This window comes from Aspergillus glaucus, assembly GCF_001890805.1.
Source record: "Aspergillus glaucus CBS 516.65 unplaced genomic scaffold ASPGLscaffold_39, whole genome shotgun sequence".
Lineage (NCBI taxonomy): Eukaryota > Fungi > Ascomycota > Eurotiomycetes > Eurotiales > Aspergillaceae > Aspergillus > Aspergillus glaucus.
This window is the reverse complement of record NW_019170491.1, coordinates 102,513-117,095: the sequence shown is the minus strand read 5'-3', so window position 1 is coordinate 117,095 and position 14,583 is coordinate 102,513. Positions and strand designations below refer to the sequence as shown.

At 48.8% G+C, this 14,583-nt stretch overlaps 7 protein-coding genes across 7 annotated transcripts; 3 read left to right on the top strand and 4 right to left on the bottom strand.

The window, feature by feature from the left end:
* Window positions 1-1,097: 1,097 nt before the first annotated feature.
* ASPGLDRAFT_30362 (uncharacterized protein) lies at window positions 1,098-2,558 on the bottom strand (the record flags this gene model as incomplete). The annotated part of the gene is made up of 3 exons (XM_022543943.1): window positions 1,098-1,702; window positions 1,821-2,404; window positions 2,527-2,558. The coding sequence occupies 3 exons, from the start codon at window positions 2,556-2,558 to the stop codon at window positions 1,098-1,100; spliced, it is 1,221 nt and encodes a 406-aa protein (XP_022395567.1).
* A 1,053-nt stretch (window positions 2,559-3,611) lies between these two features.
* ASPGLDRAFT_1508363 (uncharacterized protein) lies at window positions 3,612-4,217 on the bottom strand (the record flags this gene model as incomplete). The annotated part of the gene is made up of 2 exons (XM_022542191.1): window positions 3,612-4,160; window positions 4,208-4,217. 2 exons carry the CDS (start codon window positions 4,215-4,217, stop codon window positions 3,637-3,639), a joined length of 534 nt encoding a protein of 177 aa, XP_022395566.1. The 3' UTR covers window positions 3,612-3,636.
* A 402-nt stretch (window positions 4,218-4,619) lies between these two features.
* On the bottom strand, window positions 4,620-5,081 carry ASPGLDRAFT_40467 (uncharacterized protein; the record flags this gene model as incomplete). The annotated part of the gene is made up of 1 exon (XM_022545225.1): window positions 4,620-5,081. One exon carries the CDS (start codon window positions 5,079-5,081, stop codon window positions 4,620-4,622), a length of 462 nt encoding a protein of 153 aa, XP_022395565.1.
* Window positions 5,082-8,266: 3,185 nt separating this feature from the next.
* ASPGLDRAFT_138101 (uncharacterized protein) lies at window positions 8,267-9,307 on the top strand (the record flags this gene model as incomplete). The annotated part of the gene is made up of 2 exons (XM_022541585.1): window positions 8,267-8,419; window positions 8,468-9,307. 2 exons carry the CDS (start codon window positions 8,267-8,269, stop codon window positions 9,305-9,307), a joined length of 993 nt encoding a protein of 330 aa, XP_022395564.1.
* Window positions 9,308-9,742: 435 nt separating this feature from the next.
* Window positions 9,743-10,756, top strand: ASPGLDRAFT_138111 (SDR family oxidoreductase; the record flags this gene model as incomplete). Its single annotated transcript, XM_022541586.1, has 3 exons — window positions 9,743-9,797; window positions 9,853-10,365; window positions 10,422-10,756. 3 exons carry the CDS (start codon window positions 9,743-9,745, stop codon window positions 10,754-10,756), a joined length of 903 nt encoding a protein of 300 aa, XP_022395563.1.
* Window positions 10,757-10,901: 145 nt separating this feature from the next.
* ASPGLDRAFT_138073 (uncharacterized protein) lies at window positions 10,902-12,307 on the bottom strand (the record flags this gene model as incomplete). Its single annotated transcript, XM_022541582.1, has 2 exons — window positions 10,902-12,146; window positions 12,194-12,307. The coding sequence occupies 2 exons, from the start codon at window positions 12,305-12,307 to the stop codon at window positions 10,902-10,904; spliced, it is 1,359 nt and encodes a 452-aa protein (XP_022395562.1).
* A 245-nt stretch (window positions 12,308-12,552) lies between these two features.
* ASPGLDRAFT_1097665 (F-box protein) lies at window positions 12,553-14,525 on the top strand. The gene has a single exon (XM_022539564.1). It carries the CDS (start codon window positions 12,882-12,884, stop codon window positions 14,199-14,201), a length of 1,320 nt encoding a protein of 439 aa, XP_022395561.1. The 5' UTR covers window positions 12,553-12,881; the 3' UTR covers window positions 14,202-14,525.
* Window positions 14,526-14,583: the final 58 nt, after the last annotated feature.

Sequence of the window (14,583 nt, the reverse complement as noted above, 5' to 3'; positions counted from 1 at the left end):
TGCCTATGTATCCTATCTGCAAGATGACTGGTCTGAATGGCTACCGCTGGCTGAGTTTGCTGCCAATTCTGCCCGCTCTGAGACTACCCATGTTTCCCCGTTCTTCGCAAATTATGGATTCCACCCACAAATGGGATTTGAACCTGTTCTGCCTACCAGCCGCCCCACCAGAGATGCTGAAGAGTTCGCCCGTTGAATGGAATTAATCACTGAGTTTGTCTGTGCTGAGATCACATCTGCCCAGGCTCGCCATGAGGAACAAGCTAACCGGAAGAGACGGCCTGCCTATCATTATCAAGTTGGCCAGTACGTATGGCTGGATTCCTGCAATATCTGAACCCTACGGCCCCAGAAGAAGCTTGATTGGAAGAATCTAGGACCACTCCGCATTGTTGAGATTATCGGCTCGCATGCTTATAAGCTCGACCTGCCCGCCAGCATGAGAATACATCCTGTGTTCAATGTTAGCCTGCTCCGCCCTGCTGCTGGAAACCCTGTTCCTGGTCAAAGACAAGAACCACCACCACCTGTTGAAGTTGATGGACTTGAAGAATGGCAGGTTGAAGACATCCTGGACTCCCGCTGGGAAAGAAGGGGTCGTGGAGGGCCTCGCCTGAAATATACGGTCAAGTGGACTGGTTACAATGATCTCACTGAAGAACCAGCTGCATACCTGGAGCATGCCCGAGAGATTATTGCCAACTATCATCGCCGCTATCCCCATAAGCCTGGGCCTAGCCTCGACGGAGCTCGGCCTTGAGGGGGGGAGTACTGTCACGGTGCCAGCCCGTGATCTATGCACGTGACTAGGCACGTGACCCACAGAGATATCTGTCTGCGCCAACGCCGATTCTGCTGCAGCTCTTCGAGCTGCGTCTTGTCTATGAACCTGTAGATAGCCTGACCGTAGCTTACCCTGTTCGTCAATTCCTAATATATATCGCTACCTGACCCTGCACCCTGACACCCGATCATCTCCACACACAAACCCATCTTGCCTCACACTGCCACACAAAGAAAATCTCAGTAGTCTTGCAATCCATCGAACAGCACCCCGAATCCACAAAACACTACTTCTTATTAGGTGTGCACTGCTCCTAAGCCGGCTTCGTGCATTGAAATCGATCCCTCGGGTCTTGCTGCCAGCCAAAGCCGCCAAACACGCCTTGAATATCCGTGCTGTTATTCTTACACTCGAGCCCCCTTTTACAGTCCGAGTCGCGCCCACAAGGAGCCCCCTCATCTTGTCCAGTGCCGGAAGTCTCCGGATCCAAGCATGCCCTCTGGCCGTCTCCAAGATACGCCGCTTGCCGACAGATAAGGCCGTCATTGCACTCGCGGGCACTTGAGCAGCGCGCGTTGTAGTAGCCGGTGCCCGGGGTGCATTTGCCATTTGTGCATTTATCAGAGCGGCATTGTTTATCTTGCTCGCAATTCTTGTTATCGTAGAGGTTGGCGTCGATGCATCTGTTGTTGTGGCTGCAGACGTATCCTCCGCAGTCTTCGGTGGTTTTGCACTGGTTGGTGGCGCAGCGTTCGTTATTGCAGTAGAAGGACTTGCAGATGTCTCTGGTGTTGCAGTATGCGCCGTTGTCCAGGCGCTGTCCTGAAATTGGAAAGTCGAATTGCCGTGCAGAAAGGGCAGGGTTGGTCTCTGAGTTCACGTTTGTGCCGCTGTGGTCGACGGATGGAAGTGCAGAGGCTAGATCATATTATGCCCGAGTACTAAAGAAGTAATACTTGAAACACTCCGACTAACTTTATCCTTATTTGGTATACCGTGTGTACATTTCCTGAAGCAACTAATACAAATTACTCACTCTTCCTCTTCACAGGCTCAACATACCTCACCCTCCCAGCAGCGCTAGCAACCCTCTCATTCAACCTATCGCCCTGTGCAACCCTCTCCAACAACGCCAGAACCCTCTGCGTCTTCGGCAGATACCCATCCCTCAGCTTATATATCCATCCCATCAGAAACGAGCACTCCAACCACGCATTCTCCTCAAGATACCAAATCCCATTCTGGCTACCGACGACCTTCCAGCAAACAGTAATATTAACACCAGGTATCACATGCTCTTCGAGAACGGAGACGCCGCTGTCGATGTTGACGAAGGATGCTTTGAAGGCGTCGTTGTCGTTTGGGTAGTGGATGTTGAAGATGCTAGTGTTCACGCGCGGGTCTGTGGATTTTGTCGTGGAGTCCGGCCAGATGCAGTGTTTCAGGAGTGTGTGGTTTTGGAGGGTTGAGAGGACGGTGGGTTTGTCGGTGTTGAGCGGTGGTGGAAGGGGGATGCGTTTTGGGCCTCGTTCGAGGGTTGTTGTGAAGACTGTGTTAGCATGAGTGTTAGCATCTAGCCTGGATTTGAGTAGAATCTGGGAGGTGTACTGGAAAGCATGGCTGTTTGGTTGAAGATGGTGATATTGGTAGGAGTGAAGATGGAGTGCTCGCGGATAGGGCTCACGTGCCGCTGCTCCTTCCGTGACTTGTACTATCCACCAACACGTTGAATTGGGACCTACTATACGTGTATTTGGATAGGTGGTGTTGGCATCTTGTAGAATTGCATTTGTTGGAGTAATTATACAAAAAAAAAAAAAAAAAAAAGCTACCTATATCAATCCCCAGCGCGACCTAATTACTAGCACCCGCGCCCCTCACCTCAGCACCATCACCAGTAACCCTCTCCAACAACATAAACACCTTCTTCGTTTTTATCCCCAGATACACATCCAAAAGCCAAGCATACCTAGTCGCCCACCAAAAAAACGAGATCTCCGCGCTTTCCTCCAAACACCAAAGCTCCCGCTCCCGCTCCCCACCCCTAGCAGCATCAGATCCATCCTGCGCTCCATTCTCGCCATTCGTTATCTTCCAGTACACAGTAATGCCCCTGGGGCAGGGAGAACCGTTCGACTGGCAAAACGAAAGGCCATTGGGGAGGTTTGTGAATGTGGCTTTGAAGTCGATGGTGCGATGTCCTGCGACGTGGATGAGGAAGGATGTGCGGTTGGGTTGAGTGTGCGTGAGTTTGATTATGGCGTCGGGCCAGATGTATTTTGCTAGGAGGCGGTGGTGGGTGTGGAGGATTGATATGGTTTTTTCGCGTTCGTGGTTAAGGGGTGATGGGAGGGGAAGGTTTTTGGGTTCGCGTTTGACAGTTTTGGTGAAGACTGTTGTTGATAAGGTTATATGTGACGATGTAAACTGGGATTGAGGAGGATGAGAGCGTACTGGAAGGCATTTTGTGATGGTTGGTGATGGTTATGGAGATTATCGAGACGGATGGAAGGTGTTGTTGTGTTAGTGTATAGGGCTCACGTGCCGGTATTCACTATAGTTCCTCTTAAGGACCAGCTAACTGATTCCGACTTATAATAAATTCAACCTGGACGAGAGGAATAGTGTTTGTTGGTGTCGAGCTCACGTGGTAGTATTCACTGTGCCTATACCATCCCTCGACAGCGTCAAATGGGTAATATAGTCTCAATATTCATACACACGCTTGAATATCAGTTGCATCAGTTGTATCGGTAGAATAATTTTATATAGCAACCTGTAGCTAATCATATATGACATCTGATACCTCCTTCAATCAAATCATTCCGAGCCACCAGCAACCGTAGCTATTCTTAAACATCAAGCCGTTCATGCGCAGCGACCTTATCCAACAACGCGATCACCTCATTTGTCTTGGGCTCATACACGTCTGCAAAGCGAGAAAACAGCCCCACAGGTCCCCTAACCCAAACACTCTCTTCCAAACACCACTGACCCTCAGACACCTCCCCCTCAAAACACAGATGAATCGGCCGTCCCTTCAGACTCCCTTTATCATGAATAACACAGTCCGCAGCCGCCAAGGTCCAGAGCACCCCGAAAATAATCGAATCAATGCCCTGTTCGAGAATCTGTTCGACGAATTCCATGACGCCGTGGTGGACGTTTACGAGGGTGATCTTCGAGCGGTGAGGTTCTTCGACGAAGACGGTGGTATCTTTTGTTTCGGTGATGGTTCGTAGGTTGGTATTGGGATAGAGGGATTTGGTTAGACGGGGGTGGTTGTGGAGGACTTCGAGGACGGATTCGCGGTTGGTGTTGAGGGGGCATGAGAGGGGGGGGTGCTTGGGGGCTTGTTGGCTGTTGATTATCATTGCTGGTGGTATCAGTTGAAGTTAGGAAGGAGTTGGGATGGAAACGTACTTTTAGGCATGGTTGCGTTGTGTTTTGTGGATGATGGGAGGTGAAGTAAAGATGGAGGAGGAGGTAGTGATGGTGTAGGATAGGTGCCGCCTTCTCGACACCGTCTACCAGTCCGTAATATTATAACCCCCACTCGTGTCTATACTATCGGTCAATTGTTGTGACTAGGAAGAGTAGTAATACAGACTGCTCTGACGACTATGACAAGGAATAGTAAAGAACTTGCGATGCCCTACCCCGGCGCTATACAAATCTTATATAAAGATTCCGGGCGAGCCACATATCTATACACTTAATAGAGGGGTTGAACATCATTCCATTGACTAAGAGTAGTTAAATACACAACACACACACACATATACAGGGGAATCGAGACCGAGGGAAACTAAAAATGGGAGACGCACACACAACATCACCCATAAAGAATCTCAAACAATCGATCAGCCTCTTTGTCCAATCGTTTTATATCAGCTTCATGCTCACGAAGGACTTCTTGATACACTTCATCAAACCCAGTAAACCCAATCTTCAGAGGAGGCATATCCTCGATGTCGAAAAACTTCTCATCCTCTTCATACCATGACTCCTGATCGTCATCAGTGTCAATATCGCTAGGGAGACTCCCGCGAGACATAAACTTCTTCTCGTCCCCTTTGTACCAGGATTTCCGGTCATCATCGGATTCGACTTCTGGAAATGTGAACCGGCTCCATGGCGGTCGCTCATGAAATTCCATCATGGCTGAGTTTGCTGCGGCCCTGGCTAGCTTTTTCTTTGAATTCACCCATGGCCGGATGGCTTTTGCCAGCTGGTAGAGGTTCTTCTTGCCGTGTTTGATTGTAGTAGCGAATGGTGTAGTATTGATCAAATGCATGTTGCTGTTGTTGCTGTTGTTGCTAGTAGTTGTGATCCGTAGATGGAAGAGAGAAAGGGGAGGAAGAGGACAGCGGACTTATAGCCAGCTATTAGGCATTCGCATTGTGTCCTCCGTAACTACGGATATGTCTAGAACTTCTTAGACCGTGAGTCTGGAAGGCAGCAGTTATTTCTTCTGAGCATGTACTCGAGTGACATAGTTGACTTCTCTGTCAGTATGGTGAGTCAACTAGGATCAAGAGTACATTATTGACTTGTTTTGATGTAAAAGAAGGTTCATCCAGGGCTTAGGATGATCAACCATGGATCGATTCAGGCACAGGTCATTGATTCAAATTTATTGGTTGTCTGCTGCTTGTAAATCCGGGGGGCCTTCCGGGGAAAGTTAATTCGTGTCATGTGGTTGCTAAAAATATGGAACGCTACCTAAAATGACGCGTAGTCTGCTGCCTTTTCTCGCCACACAGGTGGCTTCACTAGATATGAGCACTACATGGGCATGGTTTGAGTTGTGTGGCGACAATGGACATAGACTCTACGATAATAGATAGTTGTTTCTTATTCCTTTTCTACGTTATTGCGAAGAGGCCATTACTTTAGAAGGGGTGAGGCAATTTCCATTGAGTAGATTATATACACAAACACGCACGAAGGGGGAAGAAGAGAGAAAGGAAATGAGAGACGCACACATGAACATCTCTCATCCCCAGACTCTCCCACACTAACTATCGAAATGTCCCATAAGAATGGCAGACATATCGTAAATAAACCAGTCTCGAGTAGCAACCCTACCAGCAGGGCCATCACTATCTCAATTTCTCCCCATAAGCTGCTTCGGGCCCTGGAGCAACTTCTTCCAGAAACCCTGTGACACGACCTCGTCGTCGTCGTTGTCGTCGTCGTCAATATCTCCAATAACCTTGCACTGCATGACAATCACCCTTCCTTCAAGAGCAGGTGGCCCTTTGTTGTCAGTGACAGTGATCTCGCAGTAAGGCGAGTTCTCGTTGACCAGTGTAACTCTGTTCTCGAATGTGGTCGTAAACTTCCCCTTATATTGTGGCAACTTCATGGTCTTTGCCAGGTTGTGGAGGTGCTTCTTGCTCTTCTTGAGATGAGAAGCGAATGCTGTTGTTTGTCGATGCTTTTAGTTGGTGGTTAGTTGAAGAAAAAAGGAGGAGGGAGAGGTGCGAGGGGGGTTTTATACTCTGCCTGGGCTCGGCTGCTGCCTGTCTTTGGTTTTATTCGTGTGTACAAGTTATGGACATAATCGACAGACTGCTATTTTCTCTATCCGTCAAGGCAAAGGAGCAGTATTTCAGATTAGAAGGAGAGCTCGTAGTAGGACACGCAAGACATCAGAGCAGCTGTGAGCATAATACGACAAGTTTGAGAAAAGAAACCTAGTATAAAAATCTATGTATCATTGTACAGTATCGTTCATGAAACACCATACATCTGATTGCTCAGCCTGATTTCACCTGCTGCTCAACAGGGTATGTGTGCGACTCTTAGGATCTCTCTCAACATTATTGACTAACAATTGCACCAGAATTAATATAATTACTACAGCCATAAAACTTGGCTTCGCTGCCGGTTGTCTTGAAAACCCCCATTGTGAATGGATAAGCAAGCTGGCTAAACAGGGTACTCAGACTGCTCTTTACGTGGTGGCCACTATACGGTGGACCCTGACACTGTAAGCAATCAGAATACCCATCCGAGTATAATGGGTTACTGGCTTTTACAGGAATATTTCAAGTTGTGGATCATGCTCAGGAGCTCCAGAACTTCCGCCAGCTTCCGCCTATACAAACCATTACAAAGTCGCTCGTCCAATCAAAACTCGGTGGTTTTCATGAAGGGACATCAGTCATCGAACTTCAGTAGCATGATGCTCTGATGATGGTCAATTTGAGACAACGCGCAAACGATGCGTCACGACGTAACATACCTAGCAACCGACAAATCCCAACTGGGGCTGGTGAATGTGCTACTCCATGAGTATGCTAGGGCTTTCTGGCTTAATTACTCGATAAACACTCCTTTTATTTTTCGCTGTTTATCATTGACAAACTAGATCTTACGGAGAACTGCTCCAATGACGCACAGCTATCTCCATAGAAGAACAGAGATCTGCGAGAATGTTATGTGCCTTGCGAAAACCGCATGCGTACTGGAGAAGTGGGCGTTTCGCTCTCAACCCAAAGGCCAGAGCCGACGGCAAAAATTGGCTCACAACGCAGTTCTAATGGCTACCAGCCGCTATTGACAATTAGTCAAACTCATCAGAACAATGCTGTCTTTGGTAGCCCCTCAACAGCTGCTGCGCATATTATTGGAGATCTCAGCAAGCGGTAATCATCGACAAGCCAGGTGAAAGATTAAAGCTCCTACTAGTGAATCCCGCTGCGCATTGAGTGTGTGTACAACGCACAAACATCGTACAGAGGATTGATTCAGATATCCCAACTTGCCCAACTTTTACCTGGAATTGAAGAGTACATTCGTGACATACAAAAGCCAAAGATCACACATACTGGGTGACACATTGTTCTCCAGCAAATAGGCAATTCGAAGGGACCATTTAGACAGAAACCCGGTAAATATTTACGGCCATTCTAACGCATTGCCCGACCAGAGTTGAGGTGATACACGACGGATCGCAATTGTCGGTGCTGCAGGTTATATCGGACGCCTATACCACTGCTTTATTTCTTTGAATCAGTCCATGTGGGTGCATCATGCCCTGAATTAATGGTGGCGCATCAATGTTGCTCGCAATCCACCGAGCCATCCTACATACATTCGGTCAACTGCTGGGGTTCAAAGAATGGGGATATCATGGTTTTATTAGAGAAAGGGGCCGAACAATACAACAAATAGTCATAACCTCACTATACCTCGACTTTTTTCTAAGTCCAGTATGGAACAGACTTGCACGATAATGATTTCCCGTTAGGGTTAGACGGCAATCGGTTTATGTATTTATTTATACGTGCATTATTGTTATGCACAAAGCAACTCCGCAGCTCAGCTTCAAGTCTCCTACCCGACATCATCTCTTCATACTATGAGGATAGAATAGCTTTAGAAAAGGTAAGAATACGTCTACACTAGTCTTATCAATACTTACTATTTTTCTCTCCTTTCCCGATTGCTGATAAAATCTAGTCGAAAATCATGGGCTTCCTAGGCACAATCCTAAGCTTCATCGATCGTCTCATCAGACTATTCATCGGAGCCAACGAAGAGAAGCTATACGGTCTGGACCATGCAATTCTCAACGCCGAGGTTCCACCTAGGAATATGTGGATGAATATGGGGTATTGGAAGGTGTGTATTTCTCTCATGTTCATGGACGGTCTGCTAATAGAACGATAGGATACAAAGTCCTTCCCTGAGGCTTGTGAGGCATTACTGGAGCTGATTCTGATTACGGCGGGACTTCTGAATGAGGATAAGATGGTCGCAAATGCTTTATCAAAAACGGTAAAATTAGTCGACGTTGGAATCGGGTGCGGTGATCAGTCTCTTTACCTAACAAGGAAGCTCCCTGTTGCTGGTCCGGGTGGGCAGAGGCGTGCTCTGATCGACTCATATGTGGGAATCACCTTTGCGCGCTCCCAAGCGGACTTTGCGCGAGAGCGGTTGCTAAAAAGGACATCCGATTCTGACACTTCATCGCGGACACCGGACGTGAGAATCTTCGCTGCGGACGCAGCTAAGCCTGATTCCTGGGAACCTGGACTCAAGGCAACCACCTCCAACGACCACGATCAGAAACAAGAAACCTGGCTCCTAGCCCTCGACACCCTCTACCACTACAAACCCTCGCGCACCCCTCTCATCACCCACGCATGTCGCGACCTCCAAGCCTCCTTCATGGCCTTCGATCTCCTTCTCGATTCCTCTGCCTCATTCACCAATAAACTCCTTGCCCGGTTGATGTGTCTGTTATCGGGAATCCCGTACACAAATCTCCTCACGACGACGCAATACGAGGATATGTTAGTCCAGGCCGGGTATGACCGCGATATGATACAGATGCGCGATATCTCTGAGTATGTGTTTCCGGGAATTTCGGCGTATATTCGCGAGAAGGACAGAGAATTGAAGAAGTTTGGGATGGGAGTAGGAAAGTTCAAGGTGCCGGGGTGGCTTTTTGGATGGTGGGGTAGGTCGGGAGTTATTAGGGGGGTTGTTGTGGTTGCGCGGCATTAGTCTGGTATACGAGATTCTGCGGATGTGCCCAACGGGTTTTACTGGTGCATCGTATTCAATATTGGATGAAAGTCGGGGTCCATAAATGTCCAATCTCGTGAGGATCGTAGGATCCCGCATCGCATCGCATCCAAGCTAAACTTTTTTCGGAACCCGACTAGCACTGTATACCTGTTTGGGAGCCCGATAAGCGAGTATCAATCCTGCGGAGTGAGAACAGGAATCTTGAATACGGAGGCCTATCGGGTTTATTCGATGAAGCACTAGCATGCTAAGCCTTTTTTAGTTCCCGATCAAGAGATAAACCGGGCGAAGCAATGATGAAGAATATATAAATACGCAGGGTGTTCACCCAGTCCAACACGGCATCGACAAGCCTACTAAATCAAAGCAGACAAACTACATCTTCCAAGTCAACAACTCGGTAAACGCACCATGAACCCCGTCAACACAAAACCCTACACCCTCCCACCCGACGCAACCTGGCTGAGTACCTCCCCCATAATCCACCCCACCTACACCCGATACTAACACAACCCAACCAGTAACCGGCTGCTCCTCCGGCATAGGCCGCTCCCTCGCAACCATCCTGTCCTCCAAGCCCAACCAACGCATAATAGCAACAGCCCGCAATCCCTCATCCCTCTCGTACCTCCCCCCCACCCCCAACATCCTCAAATTAGCACTAGACGTGACATCCCCTTCATCCGTCGACGCAGCATTCGCCGCTGCCGTGCAGCATTTCGGAGAGGACTTCCATTTAGACGTCGTCGTTAATAACGCCGGCTATTCACTATCCGGTGATACAGAAGCCGCGAGCGAGGAAGAAACGCATCTAGAAATGGAGACGTTGTTCTTCGGGACTGCACGGGTTACCACGCGCGCTTTGCCGCTTATGCGTCAAGAGACTGGTGGGAGGAAGGGAGGCTTGATATTTAATATATCAAGTCTTGCTGGATTGTGTGGGTTTCCGGGACATGCGTATTATCACGCGGGTAAGTTTGCGGTGGAGGGGTGGTCGGAAGCTGTGGCGAGGGAGGTGCATCCTGATTGGAATGGTATGTCTCTTTTTCTGATTGTTCAGTGGATTGTGACGCGGTTGCTGACAGGATAGTCAATATTTGCATCGTCGAACCGAGCGGTGTGAAAACGAACTTCGATGGCCATTCTAAAGCGCGCATACAGGCTCATCCTGACTATGCGGGTGAGGATATGCCTGCCCGGCAGCTTGAGAAGTATGTGAATATGGGTATCAAGTCTGGGATTGGTATGATGGAGTCTTCTGCCGTGGCGGAGACGTTGTGGAGTGTTGCTAGTCGTGGGGAGAGAGTGCCGTTGAGATTGCCGTTGGGCGCGACGTGTTGGAAGATGGCGAAGGCGCGGTGTGAGGGTTTTATTCAGGAACTTGAGGCGGTTAAGGGGGTGAGTACTTTTGGGCAGGGTGTTTAATTGGATGTTGTTGTGGTTTGAAATGTAGATTGATTTAGGGTATCTATGATTCGTATCATTCATTGGTATGTTCATGATGATGCTACATACATCCATTCGTCAGACATAAATGTGCATGTGCATATATACGTGCAGCAGTCGTACTTCAATCACTTTTCTCCGCCCACGGCACTTCAACACCCAAGCTGCCTGCCACCTTCATCGCAGACTCCATACACCCCTCAAGCAACACCATGCCATCATAACACCAAGACCCCACGAGCCAGACATTTCCGTCGCCATTGCGCCAGAGCTGTTCCTTCTCGACCTGGCCAATGGGTATGCCATTACCCATTAACCCATTGACGATGCGTCTGCTCTTCACGCTTCGCAGTGTCCGCGAGAATTGTACGTGATGAATGATTTTCGATGGATCGATAGGGGAGATGGGGAAGTTCGTAACATAGACAGAAGATAGGTGTTCGTGATGTGTTTCCGTGGCAGTGGCATCGGAGCAGATGTGCAAGACATCACGTTGGTTGTCTGGCTTGGTGGCTTGGATTCTCGTCTCCTCGCCACACTCGGGAATAATAGTTTCGTCGCGGTGGATAATCGATTGAACGGGAACAACGGGTATTGACTTCATCGCATTGCGAAGAGGTTGGTATATCGCGCCGACAACGTTCGGGGTCACTGCCATGACCACATGGTCGAACATAGCGGAGTCCTCCTTCCCCTCCTCGACCCACGTAACGCATGCTTTCGTACCGCTATGTTCCACGGAAGTGACAGTAGTGCGAAGTTTAACGGACAGACCTTTGGCGATGGTAGCTTGGACGTGCTGAACGCCACCGGTGACGTAGTACCGTGGCCGGCGGTATGTCTTTTTCGCGAATTCCACAAAATCCCTCGCCGGAAAGTTCAAAAGCTCCTCGTGCGAGCAGGTCGTGATACTCGTGAGCATGGGGCAAATATATGTTCGGATAAAGTAGTATGGCAACCAGATGCGTTCGAGATACTGGCGGAGGGACTCCTCTTCGTTGTGCGCGGTGGCTTCCTTGGACTGGACGAATAAACAGCATAGCGTGAGCCAGAAATAGCAGAGTCCCAGATATACCGTTTCTAGAATCCAGCCGGCGTAGCTGCTCGTTGGTGGGCGGATCGGAGGTATTTGGTGGTTGGCGGACGAGTAAATGAAATGCGGTGTGCTTCTCCCGGAGAGTGTCGTCAACGGATAAATGAACTTCTTTGTCCCATATTGTATCCCGAAGTAATCGTACATGCGTTTCAGGTTATTGTGAAAGTTATCATCGAATGCGCGCATGGGTAGGTCAATGCGATAAGGCGTCGAGTCGTGGCCATGGTCTTTTGTGATGGTGTAGGAGGCAGAGTCTAGAGAGAGGTGATCTTGCTGCGCTATGTTAGCACGAGACCTTTGACAAAGGTAGTGATAATTACTGTCTCAAACAATTGCACATCATATCGGCCCTTCTTGTCCTGTTGAAGAAGAAACGCAGTGACCAGGCCTGCCATGCCCGAGCCGACGACAGCGACGGTTTGCTTGTCCGCCATGGCGCCAATGGTTCAACCGAATGAATGTAAAATATAAAAATATGCCAGGGGTTTCCCCCGGGAACAATACTCAAGTTAAAAGAGTGTTGGGAAAAAGCAAAGTCTCCCAATAGACTCTGGTTGGGGTTCAGCTAAAAATCGGCTGACTAACCCCTGCGCTCTAGTTAACTACGCGGATCCCGGGATAACTACACTCTGCCGGGTAGGCGGTCTACCATGGTACGGATTTATGCAGCGCAGTTATGCAGCTATCCATTGCGAGATAAGCCAATCACATCTGGCTAAGTCGCTATCGGCCAGATCGGCCGAGGTTCATAAAGCAAACAGCACTCACTTGTGACAGCGTGGGCATGAGGTGTAAAAGGCGTATTATGGAGAGCTTCACTAGCTTCACTCTAGAAGCATACAGCCCGGGACTTGCTGGTGGTCATCACTCAATCAGATGACATGTAGCTCATAGCGTAGGCAAGGCTGACTTGGCCGACACATTCGCCATTAATCTAACTGCATAGCCTGGTTTCCATCCAAACAGAAGAGAACTGGAAGAAAATAGGTGACAATCAAGAAAAGGAGAATGGCTCTCAAAGGAAAAGGCATTCTTTGGAAATTGAAATCCTTACGCCTTCGTCGAAAACGCTCTCCACTATGCACCTTACCATCAGAACTAATCGAAGCAGTTGCATCCTTCCTGGATCCCATTGACTTGTGCGCATTCCGACTGACGTGCAAAACTCTCCACGAGAAAACATACCTCATCTTCTGGAAAACATCCCTTCGCAGTGTTGAGACCGACGTCTCCCTTGACAGCTTGGGGAAAATCCAAACAATCTCAATAAACCCACGACTCCGCCATTACATACACCACCTGTCCACCAAAGGCTTCGACAAGACCAACACAATTCTCGGGGAAGGGTTTCAATGGGACCGCCATGCCTCTGGTCATCTCATCGACCTCCACGACCATCTGGCCGTCAAACAGCTCTGCAAGATCTTCTGCCAACTCGTCAACTGCACGTCCATTGAGATCTTCTCCCCTATCACCGAAATTGTCGTACATCCATTGAAGGCTTTCGAACCAACAGATGCAATTCCAACCATGTTAGAGGTCATCACCCAGACAGGCCATCCAGTCACTTCTCTCACGCTAAATTTCATGGGCTGGGGATATAGCGGCCCCAGCGACCCGGACCCCAGATGCCTTCGAATTGCTCACGAAGCTCAGCTCATCGCGCTTGGGGCGCATCTTGAGAATCTCACCCTGAAATATACCTTTGAGCATGATGTCGTGCATGACTGGGCAGTCGATTTGCTCCACCACACCCGCAACCTCCGCACGTTACATATCGAATCCTGCAATGATTTGAGGGGCGTGCCCCTTTTCCACCGCCTAGCATTATCGTCCGATATGGCCTGGCCCCAGCTACGAGAACTTAGTCTCGAGACGGTCCGCGCAAGAGGTGATGACCTTACCATGGTCCTGCGGAAATCCCAGCAGAGCCTGCGTGTATTGAGCTTGAACTGCTTGAGAATAATATCCAGTAAAGAGGACCTCAAACAAATATTTCAGGTGCTCGGCACGGACTTTCCCGCGTTGCAAGCCATCCATATCGGGCCATTATGGTCGGGACCGGCTATGCGGGATTATGTCCATTTTCCGGGCGTGTCGCAAAATCCCGTCGTTGATGAATTGCAAGGGACGAGGTTTGACTTTATGCTTAACCGATTTGAGGGGAGTGACAGAGTATCGTCCGTAATTTACTCGGGTCCAAAGATGGATGTTGCTTTGGGGATCATAGCGGAAGCGGTGGATTTAATTGTGAAACAGCCACTCGAAGAATGGATTCGAGACTTCCGAGCTCGTCAAAACCAAGAATCATTACCCACCCCTAGCTAAAATAATCAGATCTGCTGTTTGTTATAGGCCTACGTGTGCAATCAATTTACATATACCCCAGTGCTCAGAAAGCACTATTGAAAACCTCATGAACAGCCTTTCTGCGGCTCATCCATGACCCGTCTCGTATCCTGCGCCAGTCTCCTAGTCTTTTCGTTAATGCGATATACATACGATGTAGTTGACGTCTCTTTAAAAACGGGAGCTAGAGAATGTGTCTAGGCACCTGCCAGGTACCAAGTGATTATACAGCATACTCGTCATGTGCTATGAGTCACACTCCTGTTCTTTCACACTTTGCGTTTACCTTGTCTGAAAACGATTACCCCTTGAAGTAGTCTGCTCCATGCGGGACTTTGAGCATGTTTCTGAAATGATATTC

Excerpts from the sequence above, each read along its gene's own strand:
- ASPGLDRAFT_1097665 (XM_022539564.1), top strand. The coding sequence starts at position 12,882 with ATGGCTCTCAAAGGAAAAGGCATTCTTTGGAAATTGAAATCCTTACGC.